The sequence below is a fragment of the Apostichopus japonicus genome, chromosome 23, assembly GCF_037975245.1.
Source record: "Apostichopus japonicus isolate 1M-3 chromosome 23, ASM3797524v1, whole genome shotgun sequence".
Taxonomy (NCBI): Eukaryota; Metazoa; Echinodermata; class Holothuroidea; order Aspidochirotida; family Stichopodidae; genus Apostichopus; species Apostichopus japonicus.
Window position 1 is genome coordinate 2,856,331 of NC_092583.1, and position 17,415 is coordinate 2,873,745.

The 17,415-nt window shown below is 36.6% G+C and overlaps 1 protein-coding gene across 1 annotated transcript in view; it reads right to left on the bottom strand.

Annotated features, from left to right (window-relative positions):
- LOC139964875 (N-acetylglutamate synthase, mitochondrial-like) overlaps nt 1-17,415 on the bottom strand; it is a 42,889-nt gene that overhangs the window by 8,569 nt on the left and 16,905 nt on the right. Inside the window, exons 5-6 of the mRNA XM_071966934.1 lie at nt 2,966-3,144; nt 74-236 (exon numbers count right to left, since the gene is read on the bottom strand). Of these exons, the coding sequence (XP_071823035.1) occupies nt 74-236; nt 2,966-3,144 (342 nt within the window). The remainder of the gene's footprint in view (nt 1-73; nt 237-2,965; nt 3,145-17,415) is intronic.

The window sequence follows — 17,415 nt, forward strand, 5'->3', positions numbered from 1 at the left end:
GTGATGTCGTCGTACGTAGTGAAGATAAAACTAAATGGCATTTCCGTTACGACTAAATTAAAACTGGACTTACCTTGTTACTGCCATCTAGTAACCCTCCTTTGTCATTCAACAGGAGGACTTTAATTGGTTGAACAGCTTTTGCAATTTCAATGGTTGCTTGGGAAGCATCTACACAAATGAGCTGGGAACTGGTTGTTTCACCAATAGATGATACAACTGGAATGTGGCCTGACCTGAGAAGGTAGATAGATAGAGAGAGAGAAAAAGATATGATATTAAACAGTATTAAATGCTATTAAACAGTATTAAACGCTATTAAACAGTATAAACAGAAAACAACATTTCTTGTCGTCGCTGTTAACATTTCTTGTTTCATGAAAGCTAGGATCTCATTACCGAGTTTCTGAACACAAATAAGATACAGGAACTGTATCCTTCAGTTTGTTTCGAATGCATTTATTCAGGTCAGAAACAAGCACTTTAAGAACAGTCAATGGGTGGGAGACAGTCAATGAGTGGGAGGGGGGGGGGGTATAAAAAGAAGCTCTGGGGCTTATAAGCATAGCCCTCCATTGAAAAGGAAAGAGAAAAGAAAAGGACATAGGTCTATAACAATAGGAGGACAAACAAGAAAGAAATCAGAGAAATAACTGATTTTCATTTGCTGCATAATTTTTGTAACCGTCAAATGCTCTTAAATAAACTGTAAAAGTTTGTTCAGTTTACAACAAGAGGTGCTTCAAATCTTCCAATAACCTTTTCATTCTAATAACAAAAAATAGCATTACTAGTGTACTTCATATCATTTGTAGCAACTACCTAATCCTATTTTGCATATAAGATTCAGGGCTATTAAGATGTCAATTAATTAACTACTGAGGGAATTAACTGGCTAATTTCACCGTTTTGGATAGGGAGAAACACTTCAGAGAGTATGTAGACTCCACAGCGCAAGTAAGGTGAGTGTTTCAGAGTGAAATGATATCCCAGTACTTTGTGGTTTTGGATGTTTACAAGTGACTATAAACTTACCTGTCTCTACCCTCCTATTTCACTTTTTCATCTACCTAAATTGGTGAACATTTCAGCACCGTTTCATCAATGTCCTCTTTTGATACACAGTGTCCAGATGACAGCTTCTCCTGTCCCCATGTTTCATCACTATCACCTCTGATGTCACAGTATCAGGGGACATTTCTCAATACTTTATTAGTGTCCACTCAGATACACAGTGTCCAAGGAACATTTTCCTAGGCTATCCACACATTTTATCAGTATCCCCTCTCATACATAGCATCCAGGGAAGAGCCTTCCCCTCAGTCCCCACGTTTTATCAATCTCCTACGACTCACTGCCAGGTCAGTGCCAACTTTCCCCTCTAACCAAATCCACCAGAACAGATTTCATACGGAAGTGAAATGTGGTTATGAAATGCAGCCATCTGCTTGAAAGAAATTTTAATTAGCAGAGAGAAGGGAAAGTCTTGCCCTAAATGATTGCGTACAGCTGGTTGACCCACTTCTTACCTATTAACCGTAGATAATAATACACACTATAACAAAAGGCATATTGTTCTGGAGTCATCACGCTATGCAGCATACTACACAATTTAGCTTGTAATTTGATTAACGAAGACAGCTGATCAAGCACCAATGTACTACAATCCACAACTATATGTTATGATTCAAACAACTAGGCCAGTAACTAGATCACCATAGCGACACCGTCAGGCGATCATCTTCTGCTCCTCGATTAAATACCTCAATTGAGGAAGTGTTCTGTTTGTATCAATTTGGTAAACATGATATCAACAATAATCCAAGGAGTAAACAAGAAGATACCATTGTATGTGTGTCCATGAGAAGCAGTTATATTAGCTATTCATGTAGGTCAATACTACACACAAATACAGATAGTTAAGTCAGTTCACAGGTTCACACTGGTATTACTCGCTCAATGCATAATGGAAAACATTCAGTGTTCACAAAGCCTTGTTACAGCTTTGGGTGTTCACATCAGCTTTTAATTGCCCACTCAACACACTTGTAAATTACCCACTCAACATACTGTCGTTTTCACGGCAGTTTGATTACCCAATCAAGAAACAATACCAAAGGTTCTGTGTTCACATTGGAATTACTCATCCAATGCATAACGGTTAATACCCAGTATTCACATTTGGGTTGAATACTCACTCAATGCGCCATTCAATGTTCACAATGGTATTACTTATTGGATGCATTATGGAAGAGATTCAGTCTTCACATTTGGCTTAATTACTCAGTCAATGCATAAACACTAGAGGTCCAGTGTTCACACATGTTTGATTATTCGCTGAATTTACCATGTTAGAAGTACAGTGTAGTGTTCACTTCGTCTTGATTACTCACTCAATGTACCATGTTAGAGATTCTGTGTTCACATTGGTAATACTCACTCAATGCATAAATGCTAGAGGTCTAGTGTTCACACATGTTTGATTAGTTGCTGAATACACCATGTCAGAAGTACTGTGTAGTGTTCACATTTGGCTTAATTACTCACTCAATGCACCATGTTAGAGGTTCAGTATTCACATGGACTATCCTACCAAATTACTCACTCAATGTACCACGTCAGAGATTTTGTGTTCACATTGGTAATACTCACTCATGCATAAATGCTAGAGGTCTAGTGTTCACACATGTTTGATTATTTGCTGAATACACCATGTTAGAAGAACTGTGTAGTGTTCACATTTGGCTTAATTACTCACTCAATGCACCATGTTAGAGGTTCAGTATTCACATGGACTACCCTACCTAATTACTCACTCAATGTACCACGTCAGAGATTTTGTGTTCACATTGGTAATACTCACTCAATGCATAAATGCTTGAGGTCCAGTGTTCACACATGTTTAATTATTTGCAGAATTTACCATGTTAGAAGTACAGTGTTCACATTTGACTTAATTACTCACTCAATGCACCATGTTAGAGGTTCAGTATTCACATGGACTACCCTGCCTTTAGAAGATCCAGTGTCAGCTTCAGCTCTGAAGACGTTACTTCCAGAGAACAATGGGTGAGCCTGAGCACCACTTGCCTGAAGACAATTAACCATTGTCATAGTCTCTGTTGTTACCCTTCGTCTAGTTTCCTAATGAACAAACAAAAGGAATAAAACAAAACTTAGTTGGAGAAAACATTATAATCCATTCCATATGCAAATTAATTTTGAATAAAAAATTGTTTGTAAACAGCAACCTTCTTAAAAGCAAAAATTACATTTGAAAACTCCACTTCCAACTTCACAACTTCATACCTGTACCAAGCTGAATTAATTATGACAATTTTGAAAACTGGGTGGTTATGTCAACCTTTGCGTGGAATTGCCAATTGGCAAGATGAAACTGGGACGCCAAAACCCTGGTTATTTAACCTTCGGAGATGCACTTTTTGTTGAATTTTTTTAAAAATCTGATGAATATAATAACTAGCAAAGTTGCTTTGTATTCCTTGCAAGTACAAGAATCAGTACTCATACTGTACAGTTTGTGTTTACAGGCTAGCACTTGTACTCATTCAATTGTACTTGTACTTCAATGCTCAACTAAAAAAATAAACTAATTCCAATGTAAAACAGCCTTTAGTTTGGTCATTCATAGGACATTCATAGGAATAGGGTTACAACTGTATGCTGTTGTCTGTGATCCCAAATAATAAATCCTAAGGTAAAACAGCCATTAGTTTGGTCATTCATAGGGCATATATAGGAATAGGGTTACAACTGTATGCTGTTGTCTGTGATCCCAAATAATAAATCCTAAGGTAAAACAGCCATTAGTTTGGTCATTCATAGGGCATATATAGGAATAGGGTTACAACTGTATGCTGTTGTCTGTGATCCCAAATAATAAATCCTAAGGTAAAACAGCCTTTAGTTTGGTCATTCATAGGGCATATATAGGAATAGGGTTACAACTGTATGCTGTTGTCTGTGATCCCAAATAATAAATCCTAAGGTAAAACAGCCTGTAGTTTGGTCATTCCCTTATCATCGTAATACATATTCATGAAAAGAGGGGACTGCTAGGAGTTATATGTGATGCTGTTTTGGATGAGAGACATACAGGCCTGTTGACAAAGTTAAATGGGACACAATGACATAATATTAATTTTAATTTCATAGTTGAGGCAGTTTCTAATATAGGCATGTGTGAAAATATTTTCAAATATTTTACCCAGTCAAACCCCCTTGAAATAATACCCCTATTATAGGTCTTTTAAGTTGCAGGTACTGCAGTCATAGAGAAAACTGTTAAATACAAGCTTTAATCAAACTTTGGCTAAACTCTGTTTGAGATAGGAGTACTGAAGTGAAGATATAGAAGCCATGACAGTACATGGTTGCATATAAACAGTAACACAACAGTAGTTAAGTATAAACTATTATTAATGGTGATTATAATTATCAACAAAATAATATTATATATATAATATATAAAATTATATAATATAATATAAAATTATGTAATATATAATATATAACATAAAAAATTATAATATAATATAATATAATATAATATAATATTTATATATAAAATACTATAATTATAATTATTAATAAAAATAATTAAAGTATAAACATATATATGTAATTTTCTATCCTGGCATTTACACCGCTTGTTGGTTAAATAGTTAGACTGTTCCAAAATAGTTTAACGTCTACAAGTCTATTTGAGGATGGAGTCTATCAAGAATTTCATCTTCAAATGATATAAAGTACAAAAACAAACTGTCACATGTGACATCCACTGTAGATGTTTATCTAATTTGTGATGCAGATGAATTTATGCTAACAACAACGTGAAAGATGTTTGGCTCCTTCGTTTGTGTTTCTTTCTTTTTCTTAATCGTCTGCAATATCATTATAATATGTATACTTACAATCAGCACTGACATAATTTACAGATAACATGGAAAGAATCGAGGTCATGTCAGACTACAGTATTATTGGCTGTGTGTTACTAGTTCCTGGTTTCCTTTTGACTGTTTCAACCCATGTACAGGGATATTCAACCACAATTGCAAGGTAAAAAATGTGAAAAAGGAAGCCAATATGGAAGAAAATGAATACCTTGATACATTAATTAGCATGAATTGTACCATAACTAATAAATAAGATACATAACGAATGTCAAATCAAATCAATCAAAAAATTATGTGTTTCGAGAGCTTTCAATACAATTTACCCTGACACAGGCAGCTATCATCAAAAATAGCTAACAGTTAATAATTACAGTTGAAATGTTGTAGACTGTTTTTTTCGCTAGCAGATTTGAAACTTGGGCTAGCAGATTTGAAGCTATTGTAGGCGAAACAAATTTGCAACTTGGTCTAGCAGGTCTAGAGCTTTGGTCTAGCAGATCTAGAGATTTGGTCTAGCAAGATCTGAAGCTTTTTATAGCAGATTTGAAGCTATTATAGGAGAAACAAGTTTGCAATTTGATTTAGCAGATGAAACAATAGTTTGGAGGAGATTACATACTCCATCTATAATTCTAGCAATTATTCGGTCCATGATTTCATTCTCCATATGTCTTTTTGCCCCCCAAATATTCAAGCTTTTATTACTTTGATCTATACCATTTGCTTAATGAAGAAAAACGAAAATTATTTTTCAAAATATTATTAATTTAGATATTAATATTATGAGATTTGTTGTTATTACATTATAGGTACCACAATGGTTCTTAATATATGTGAGTCCTACATCCTCAATTTCCAAGAAGCTTGTCAATTTCATTCATTGTTCATAAGGTGTAATATATATACATAACAACAATATAATGATATGCATTCTGACTCCATTTGTGATAAAACTAAGTGACTAAATCACATTAACAAATTCAGCAACTTTGAACACTGTTTCTGCTTTCATTTTTTTAACAAAATTCCTGGTTTCATATGAGCAGCTTTCCAGCCTTTGATCTAATACCAGCATCTTTGCTCAATACTGGTCATAAAACAAACTTCCAATCAAAAGATGTGTATCACCTCCATCCGGGTGTGATAAAACATTTGGCAATATCCGTTGAACACAAGAGCTCCTACCAGTATATTCCTTACATTTTGCCTTTCGTCTGTGTTAAATTTGGTTTTGATTTAATACCCAATGCTGTTAAGTCTCAGTATGATAAATCAGTTAGATCAAGCTTTTAAATTTAGTGTCTTCCGAATTTGAGGATGCTAACAATTGCTAGATGTTTCTGAAAGTATGCCTACATACTGGATGTGAAAACCTCAAACTGTATCTCAGATACTTGGGATTATCAAATTTTACAATTAAATGTCCCAGTGAGTTTAAACAAGGCTCTGAAAGTGGCAGTGAAAGAAGTCTAAACAGTTTGATCATAGGTGACCATTATTTCACATTCTAGCTTATTTGGGGGCTTGTTGGAGACTTGGAGAGGAGTGGGGGAGGGTGGGGGTGGGGGGAGGAGGAGAGCTGACATGCTGTCTGCTGTTAAGCATCTTCTGTAACACATGTAACATAGCAATAAAACATGTGCTGCTACATATTGGCTTCTCTTGTAGCAATATTAAAATTTGACTGGCATGTTAATTGCAACAGCTGGACCCATTGTATGGCTTCCCCAGTATCACACAACATACTGTTGAAGTCTCTCTACACTACTTCCCAGGTCTAACCTAATATCCACTCAGATCATTCTATAGTTTCCAGAGATATTTTTGATGAGAGAGTTAAATAAGAAAACCTACTTAAATTGAATTGTTGGTAGCTCGACAAAACCTCCAAACATACTGTACTGATTTGGGTATTTACTTCAAATGCAAATTTCTGTATACCCTTGAAGCCTCTTGCTAGATTAAAAACCGTCAGTAGATACAATCTTGTCAAGAATCTTATAATTTACAGTTTTATGATACCCTTGCTGAAAGTCTAATTCTGCTCATCAGATGTTTATAGTTGAGACAGCTTTCTTCAGATGGAGAAAGCTATTTTGCTACATCTTTTTGTCAACTTTGGTGACCCACTTTCGGGTCATGCCCCATCAGTTGTGGACCATTGCTTAAAATGATCATGCAGAAAAAATATTTAATTGAAATTTGGGAATGAAAGCCTAAATTCTGCATTAACTTCAATTACAAAAAAAGCCACATTCCCCAAAACTAACTGGTTTGGGTATATTTTACAGGCAACAATACTTACCTATCTCATTTCTCATATAACATTTCGGCACTGCGACCCCTACGCGCCACTTTGCGGCCACCTCCCCCTTCCGATAAGATCTACCATTTAGTAAGATCTACCATTCAGATACTAGACCATGCTTTTTCAAGAATATCATACTGGGTTTGATTTGCTTTGCTTTCACTTTGGAGGCAGACTAAAGAAAAGGATGAAAAAAAAAACACTATCACGTACAATCCTTTGAGACAGCCAAAAATTCAATCAGGATAGTGAGAAGATTATGTTCAAAGCGTCTAGCACTGGAAGAGGAAATTCAAGACGATCAAGAGGAGGGGCGATCATGACGTTCAAGACAATTGATGCATCTTACAAAAGAAGTTAGAAGATACGTGCTGTAATTCCTGCAGTATGCGTACTACCAAGACGAGACGAAGAACAAATACTGTATCACCCTTTATGACGTCTATTACGTATATAATAATACTGGAATGTTTATTAGGCTGGCTACACAGTATTTATATCCTGAATCAGACAGCCAGTCTAAACGATCTAACATCATCGGGATGATCGAGAGATGAAGAGAGTGATCGGAGGAAGTTGATGCTGACACCTTTATTGATTTAAAACCATAAATTAAAACTGTATAAATAACAATGAAGCTGCACATGTTCTTAGAGCTCTGAATGATTCAATGTGTGAAAGATACTTTAGCACAGTCTGCGAGTGTCTGCCATTTGAAGTCAAAGCAGCCATGATCTATGTCAAACATAAACCCCAATATAACTCCAAACTTATTGGCTTGGATATAAAAACAAATTACATGCGGGTCTTCATCTTCATGCAATACTTGTAGCACTTGTAGGTGGCAGTACACAAACTACAATGCAGAGTCCTTCTAAATTGGGAAACTTCATGAATGATTTTAAATAAACAGGATTCTAACAGCTATGAGAACATTTCACCTGTAATAATCATGTTGTGAGCTTCTGCATGGTAAATTAGGAGGGTAGAGGGTATTGGCAGGTCAGTCGGGTGCAGTGCAAAAGTGTAACCGATTATTGTGTGTGTATAGAAGACAGGGACAGTAAGAGAGGAACCAGGACAAGCACCTGTCCCTGACATATCACTCTCCCATTCCATCACCAAGTAGAACTTCTCTAACATGAGAGAACTCTGTGACACATTTCTAAAATGGCAAATGTTGAGGTACAGCCATGTGCTTTCAACAATTTGCACCATTTTAAGTTTACTTCAAACAGTGCTCATCATAGTGCCAATGTACAGTATCTTGTATGTATGAAAATATTTAAGCACAAGATTGCATTTTTTGAAATTTTAAGAACTCTTGAGCTATTCCAACCAGTATGATCATTCACAAATGATTGCAATCTCACTCATGCGGGCATGCCGGGGGGGGGGGGGGGGGGGAGGACGGCTTCTGTATTGTACAGTACGCGTAAATTTGAGCGTACAAGAAAGTAATGGAAAACAAAAACATAATAAAAAAAACCACAATCAGTGCTCATACTCCATGAAGAAAAGGCGACACAAGATCATGCTGATACCAGTAGCAAATTTGAAAGAGTGCGAAACCAAATCAATTCTTTTTGCTGCTGTATAATTTGTCAGCGAACTCATGCATTTGACTTTAGAATGATAATTTCAGAGAGATATGGGAAGCAACCAGTGACTGAGTCAGTACAGGCAAACTGTTATAACATGTTACCTAAGATCTTTGCAGGTTAAGGCACACCAGAAAGTAATTTAATATTCTAATATTGCAAGCTTTTCATAGCTCTAAACTTTGTGTCTGAAATAAATACTTATGGTAACCCCAAAACAGCCCAAAATCCCTCCCTATACAAGAAAAGGATACTTATCAGGCTGGGAGTGACTCCTAAGATAAGTGGAGGAAAACGGTGGAAGAAAAAAACTCCCAACTCCTCAGCTACCGTAAGGACGAAATCCGAAAGAAAAGTGCCAATCGAAAAAACGTGTGCAAGCACATTCTAAGCAAGGTAAACAGGGTGCTATGGTTGTGAGGAGACAAGTAAGCGAGGAGTGAAGTAAATTATGTGTCAAAAAACTGGCTATGCATTTTTGCACTTGTATCACAGATGTATAACAACCCATGGAATCCTTCAATGGGATGCCTGATAAATTAATCCCTACACACTGCTAATAGTGACCTAATGTTTGCAGTACGTTTGGAATGGGCAGGTTTGATGGAAGACAAGTAAGGAGCAGTGAAGCTAAGTGAAGGAATATGCAGTACTGCTGTGTATGTGTGTTGTTTTCTTTGGGTATGGAGAAGAGGGTTGGTGTGGGGGGGGGGTGGGGAGTACTGAACAGGGTACTGACATGCGTGTGATTTCTCTTCGGGATGGCAGAAGGAAGGCAGGTCTCTAAAAAGTGTGGATTTAATTAGTGTGGATTTGATTAAATGTTACATTAACTGAACCAAAACCTCAAATTGGCACAATTAAGTATCATAAAATGGTCTAGAAAATATATGGAACATGCTGCAATTAGGATTTAAAATACTTTTGGAGGCATAGGCCTCCCATGCCTCCTAGATTTATGACGTCTTCTTAAGTAAGGGTTCCTGGGAAGGAAAACAAAATCTGTCAAAATCATCTTCAGAGGACTTCCCAAGGAAAAAGATTCTCTTCTCACATTCTGCTGGTGAAAAGTAGCAAAACAAGAAATGATAGCTAGGATGAAAAGGAAAAAACCTGAATCCTGAATACTGTAGCTTCGTAACACCTTGATTTTATACAGCAAGTATATAGTATGAGACATCTGATCTTTGGTTTCATTAAAACTCCCTCCTGAAGGTGAGATGCTCTGATGACAAACATATCCACTTATAAAAGTAATTCTACTTCAGAAAGGATCCACAGTAGAGTAAAGAGTGATGCTGTTATATTGAATAAACATGTACCACCTTGTATACAAAATAGAACAATGTTTTAAATCCAAAATTTGATGACATCACAATCATTTATCCAAAGTTACACGAAGTTGATCAAAAGTTGGACAATTTTGAATTTGGAAAACATCATAGGCAAAGATGGACATTGATATCTCATGCTGGAAAATGTTACATCCAAAAAAAGCTGGGTGACATCACAAAAATCATGTCCAAAAATGTTACTGGTTTAGTGCACACAGGTCTCTCAACTCCTCTCCTTTACCGAGTTACTTCTTTGTTCTAGAGACAAGGTACAGTAGATGGACATTGCAGTTGTTTTGAGAGGACAGGTAAGTCATTTCTACAGCCATTTTAAGTGACAATCATTAAAACAAGACAAGGGACAAAGTATAAAAGAACTTCATAACGTAAGACATCAGTTACAGGGTCCATGTAAAAAAAAAAGAAAAAATTTTTTTTTAAATAATTTCAGGTTTATTCAACAGCACTCTACAGTAAAGAACACAAAATTATAAATATATGCTAAATTAGCTGGTGTCCACACTTGTCATTAACACACATTAACTCAACACATACTGTATACTGTATAATGATCAAAGTGTTGGGTGCATTTCACTAAAAGGCACAGATTAGTTCATAATTTGTATATCCACTGAAAAGAAATTTGAATTTAAAGGCAGCTTTTAAAGTTTAATCAAATCATTTTACTAAAACCTGCTGTATATTTCACAATATATTAGAGACAATTAATCAAACAATGACATGCTAAAATGTTTTTATCCTTCACCAAATGTATAATGAGTTAACAATAATCCACCTGGTTATTAAGATTTTGTCAACAAGAGTAGCTTTGAATGATGTATGGGAATTTTATTAACTTTTGCAAGTAGTTAGCAATACGTTTTAATTGCATCCTACAATACCAACATTAACAGGCTCTTCCATACCAGTTCAAAATTATCAACAAGAAGTTTGAAGTTTATTAAATTATAAAATGATTACGCTGCAGATGTCATGTTAAAATAGACATCAAAATTAGTTTGATAAATAAATAACCTCACAGCGGCGGAAACACTACCAGATATTAAATGCATGGAATGTACAGGTACCATCTGGGAGCAAATGCATATCTCTTGTTAAAGGAGTAGTTTGCTGATTGATAAATGTAATCAACAACTGTAGTCAGTAGTCATCTACTGTTGTAGACTGTGTACTTCATACATGTTGTTGACAAAGCAAGGAAGTATATTGCTAAAAAGAATGCAAAATGGTACCAACTTTGGTAGGTTAGGTACTAGATGGCATCTGAGTGAATATGTTAATTTGAAGATATACATATTAAGACACATGCAGAGTAAAGTTATTAATGATAACAAACCCAAGTGGCTAACAGAAGTGCAATGCTAATGACTGTAAAATGTTACCTACATTTGTAGGCTAGATAGATCTTTATCAGTGGCATGCATGCAAACATTTCTGCATTATAAGAGATAGGAATGCTCCTTTCTGACAAACTCTGCATGAGGGCAGTTATATGACATCACACTTCCTCCACTGATACCAATATGCACGTCATCTAACTGAACAGGAGTTCATAAACATCTTGCATATATATATATATATTCATCTCAACCGGATGTACACATGCTGTTAAGAAATTTTCAATGCTCTACAAGAACAAATCATCGAACCACAGATACTGCTCGCTGAGGGGTGAATAGAGTCCTGACTAATTTACTTTATGACAAAGGTTCAGAAATTCCTGTTAGGATGGTCAGCATATTTGTTTTATATAACAGTTGTAATGGAAGCATGACACTGGATGAGTTAATACCATGCTGAGGGGGCATGGCCTTTAGTCAGAAGGTGTAGCTTTTGATTACTGGGCTGTGAAAATTGGATGTAAGAACGTATTTTCTCTTGACAGGACTGTGATGAACATATCCCAAACTAAGGAAATATAGCTTGGTGCATCATACTGTATAGTAAACTCTTATACAAATATGGACAGTTTAACTACACAAAGGCAAACATGTACTGCAATTTTTGTATAGTAACTGTGACATTTTTTGAATTGAAACATTTTCTTGGTACTATGATATCCCATTTTCACGTTTGAAAACATAAAAGGTGCAGACTGGAGGAGGGATATAAATGAGAGATATCTTCCTTTGTTTAATGTATTGTTTGATTATTTTTAATTGGACAATTTTACCAAATTTTTTTGTTCAGTTCTTGAAGCAGAAATATCCTGACCTCCATTTCTGATCTTGTGAAGTTTTATTTTTCCTCTCTCTCTTTGGGTGGGGGGAGGGGATGTGGAAGCTTGATACTGGATGACAAAACCCCAGTAACCTCTTTACATATCAGCACTTGCATATAGGACCAGCTCATTGAATGAAACAATAGTCATAAACTCTTTGAGTTCTTGATGTCTCCCTAAAGACCCTCTCTGCTCCTCTCCTAATAATAGAACAAGAGCATTGTCAATGATCCCAACATTGTCTGTTCCAGATCCACCATAATTTATAATATCTCTTAGCCTCTCATTACAATTTTGCACATCTAATTGAACACAGTCTTCACAATCAGTGCAAACTGAGAGGTAAACATGGCAGGAATGTCTTCTCCCTTGGATACCAACATGAGGCAACATTACATTGACATTACAACCTACATTACTGAATTATTCAACATCCCATTACAGTCAGTGTTGTCTGGATGACCTTTAGTCCACATACTGTAGTCCAGGCAATTTAGAAATAAATAAAGAAAAGATTCCAATTTGCCAAAACCTTACATTCAAAGGGAAGCATCTATCTTTAATAAAGGTCATGACCAGTACTGGTCCCAGCTATATATGTTAGAATGTCAAATAATGTTCACTCATGCCCAGGGGGTGGGAGCTGGGGCACATGCCCCCCCCCCCACTTTTTTTCAAAAAAGGAAACGTGCCCTACTGGCAAATAAAATGTGCCCCTTTAATGAAGAACTGTCTTTTGGATATCTTAAGCCTTTGTTAATTTTAATATTCTATTTTAATTATTCATGTGCACCATAATAGTCTTGATAGCATACTAACACATCATATATATTAAAGTGATATGGCCGGTGTGTATCGGTTTATAGCATAATGAGTGGTGGTTGTGGAATAAGAAAGTGCCCCTCTGATGTTGTGCCCCCCCACCACTTTTTGGAGCTTCCTACCCCCCTGCTCATACTCCAATCTTGATGAGCAAGTTGCTCTACCCCTGTTGCATTTTCATGTCACTGAGACACTGAATATTCTAAAGTTACTAAAAACAGGAAAATAATTTGGTGAATCGGTACCCCCAGGAATGTGCGTTTGAAAACTCTTAACAACTTATAGCATGCTTAAAATTGAGCCCGATATGCTAAACCTTTAAAGCAGACATGTAATCGCCTTCATTTCCCATCGGAATATCTTGTGAAGTCTATTTCAGCTCTCTCTCTCACCTTGCTAAAACTATTTCAGCATCATATTACAACCCTTCATCACACTCTGAGTGGGCGAGAGCAGTGTGAAGACTGCATCCCAGCTACCTAAGCTCACCGCTTTTTATTTTTGTTATCTGTTTATTTCATTATTATTTGTTTACGTTGGGAGAAAGCCCATAGTCAGGCCAATGGATGGGCTGGACCGGCTGGCTTTTTAAAGTCTTGATGTGACTGACAGGATATTTTTGTTTGTCCCCTTTGGTAGATGAGGCAGTGCAAGCAGTAGTAAGCACTGTCAAGAGGGAGTAAGTACTGCAAAGCTCTGCAAGATGCCTTTCTCTTCATGACACTTGTACACTATTGGATGCTTCCTCACAGGTCAATGGCCTGCGAAAAATTACTCTCTCGAAAGACTTCTTAAGACTTCAAAGCAAAGTGACAGGTTGTAAATTGATCGCAATGGATGAAGATTGCCAGTAGTCACGTTGTCCACCATTACAGCAGTTAGTAACAGATCGAGTAGGTAGAATGTCAGCATAAATCGGTAGTTAAACTTACAATATGTATTCACAATAGTACAATACTTGTTGCTGCTGGCAGAGTTGAAAGCAATCAACAATCAAGATTAGATCATATTATGTGTGTATATTAGGAAGCTATATACATGGACAATACTTTAGAAATCTCTCCAAACACAGACTCACTGACGGTTGCTTGCTGTTTGAACTTGGAATGTATGTTCACAAAAGCACTTGTTAAAACTGCTGGTAAAGTTGCGAGACAATTGCAATCATAATGAGATTGTGAGGATAAATAATTGTGAGGGTATATGATGGAGCTACAGTCAACACTTCAGAAAACTCTCCAAACACAAATTCACTGAACGGTATTGACGATTGTTTGTTCTTCAGTGGCATAATCAGTGCTGCATATCAGTATGTAATCATGTCAAAATTAGAGAGCTGAGGGGGCTGCAGCATCCTGTAGACAGGCTGTGTAGGACAATCTTTTGGGAAGCTACAGTATAGACCACACTGTAGAAAACACTCCAAACACAACGCATCGAATGGTATTGCCGGTGGTCTGTTCTTCAGTGGCATAATCAGTGCTGCATAACAGTATGTAATCATGTCAATAGTAGGAAGCTAAGGGGGCTGCAGCACCCTGTAGTCAGGCTGTGTAGGACATGATCTTTTGGGAAGCTACAGTATAGACCACACTTTAGAAAACACTCCAAACACAACTCACTGAACGGTATTGATTGTTGTTCAACCTGTTGTTTCAACCTGAGGGGGCTGCAGCATCCTGCAGCCAGGCTGTGTACAGTAGGACATAATCGTTTGTGAGCACTCCACAGTTCATTACAATTGATACAGCTGGTCTGCAGAGATAATCCCAGTTAATAGGCATTGTTGGTCTGCTAACATAATCTCTTTTGCTTGATACTGATACAGCCTTGCTGCAGGGGTATTTTGCAGCTGCTGCAGCTATTTGTGTTGACACAAACTTAAATGAAAGATACTGTTTCTGGTATTACAAGTACAGTATAGAGACCTGCCTTAGATCAACAGGCTGACAATTACAATGGCTGTGCTTTACAAGATATGCCATTAAACAGTCAGACAAATTTATGTAACAAATCAGCAACCAATCTTGAAAGAAAGGCAGCGATCTTTTAAGAGAGTAACAGGTTATGATCAAAATGTCAGATGATTCATTTGATAACACTCATAACAGTGACTTAGTATGTAATCTTTTGTGTTCCAGATTCCACACTCAAGGCAATGCTCCTCTGCATATATGCAATCTCTATTGCCGTACCTTGATATTGATACCGTTGAATTTTGTAACTGCACTATAGCATTTCTTTTAGACACTGTGCCTTAACAAAATTCAACAACAAAGGGATAATAATCATAAAAATATAATACATAACAAACATAACAAAATATTCATCAATGTATTTACTGTACAGCAACAAAAAAATTATGTTAGCTACAAAGCATCCTTAGATTCAACCTTGCATCAACCACTCTCGGCTTTAATTACAACTTTATCACCATCTTGGAACCTCTTGTGTATTACAAACCTTACACAGACAAAAGTTGCACAGGCAATTATCTGAAGTGAAACATCTGTGTAACCGCGTAATGAGGAGATGTCATATACTGTAGCTTGGAGCAGAGAGTTCTAGCTTGCAGCAAAACAGATGGCTAAAAAAATTTGTTAAAATAAATCCTTAGGCTCTTTGAAGAGAAATACACAGGCTACACAGCACCAGACAGTCATGGCAGATCTGATTTACGTTCTATTCATAGATATCTGTCTGGGTTTTACAACAGTGTCGCTTAAATTATAAAATTGGTAAAATTATGATTTTTTTCTTTTTGGCTACACCCTACCCTCCCTTAAGGCATGCCACAGCACAAACTCAATAGGAAGTGACTGTCTCTGTTGAAATATATCCAAATTAGTAGTAACACCGTCATGACCCCAGAGTTTGAATACAGTTTAGAAATACTTCACCTGTGAGCCTTTGAGTTAAACTTCTTGTCTACTTCAAGTTTGTATTGGAATACAACTGCGGTACAATACAAAACATATAGTCTAGATGGAGGACAACATGGCTGACTCACAATCCGAGGTAATGATTAACAATACTGATGTCATAGTAACTGTCTAGTAAGCGTTAGCCCCTACGGCTACTATTGAGGTTTTAGCAATGCAAAAAAAAAATGGTACTTTTTGAGAAAAGTCACCTAAGTCAGACCCTGGACACAAGAACCAAAAAACTTGATCCATTCTCAAGCCCATGTTCCTTATATGGAGACTGGCATAGTGTGATCATGATGTTATGTCAAGACGTTACGTCCAAAGAAACTCTTTTTCAAAGGGAATCTCTTTTATGAGAAATCAGTCACTAACACATCTCTGGTACAACAGTAGAAAGAGTGGCCAAGTACATTAATGTCAGAACTGCTGAGCCTTCCAATTACTCCTTCACAATTGTCTAATATCAGCAGCTTTCCAAGAGTTTGAGGTAACCACTGAGCTGGTTAAAATGAACTAATTTCCATTACATTGACTAACTAATCTTGTTGTACTGTATGTGTCTAGACCTCAAAGGTTAAAGGAGATCGAAAATGGAACACAAAAAAGCAGCTCTTGATAGTAGAAAAAGCTAAAAGTAAATAATGTCTTTATTATTTCATGCCACCATGTAAATATACTTAAGGACAAATTCTGACAAATTCACACGATTGTGTATATCATGCAAACATATACATATTTCAATACTTCAATAAACAAGAGCCCAAGGGCACTGTGGTTCCTTGCTTGGGGTATATGACAATACACATCATATTATCAAGCAAGATTGGGCTGAAATAGTCCAAGTAATTGTCCTACATGTTCCCATAAAGTAACCAACACTATAGCCAACACTTTTGTGATCACAAAATGTGATCGGATTTTTTTATCAAAAGGCACTTTTGAGATCTAAATATGGCGTCGAAAATGTAAGAAATATAAGAGACCTACAAGCGTGTCAACAGATATGATAACAATGGTGACCTCAGATGACATGACCTTTAAGTTTCAAAATGTTCCACCACCCCATTCACAACTTGTCCCAAAATATCAACCATGTCACACATTGGCATTGAGATTTAATTGCATTAAATGTCCAAAAGTTAACTTTTGAACTTGTATGTAACTTCACACACAAAGGTCACCCGGAGGTCAACCAATTGACATTTTTGATCGGTGAGACCTAAATAGAGCATGACTGTAAAAATTCAAACATTTTTTCTTTGCCC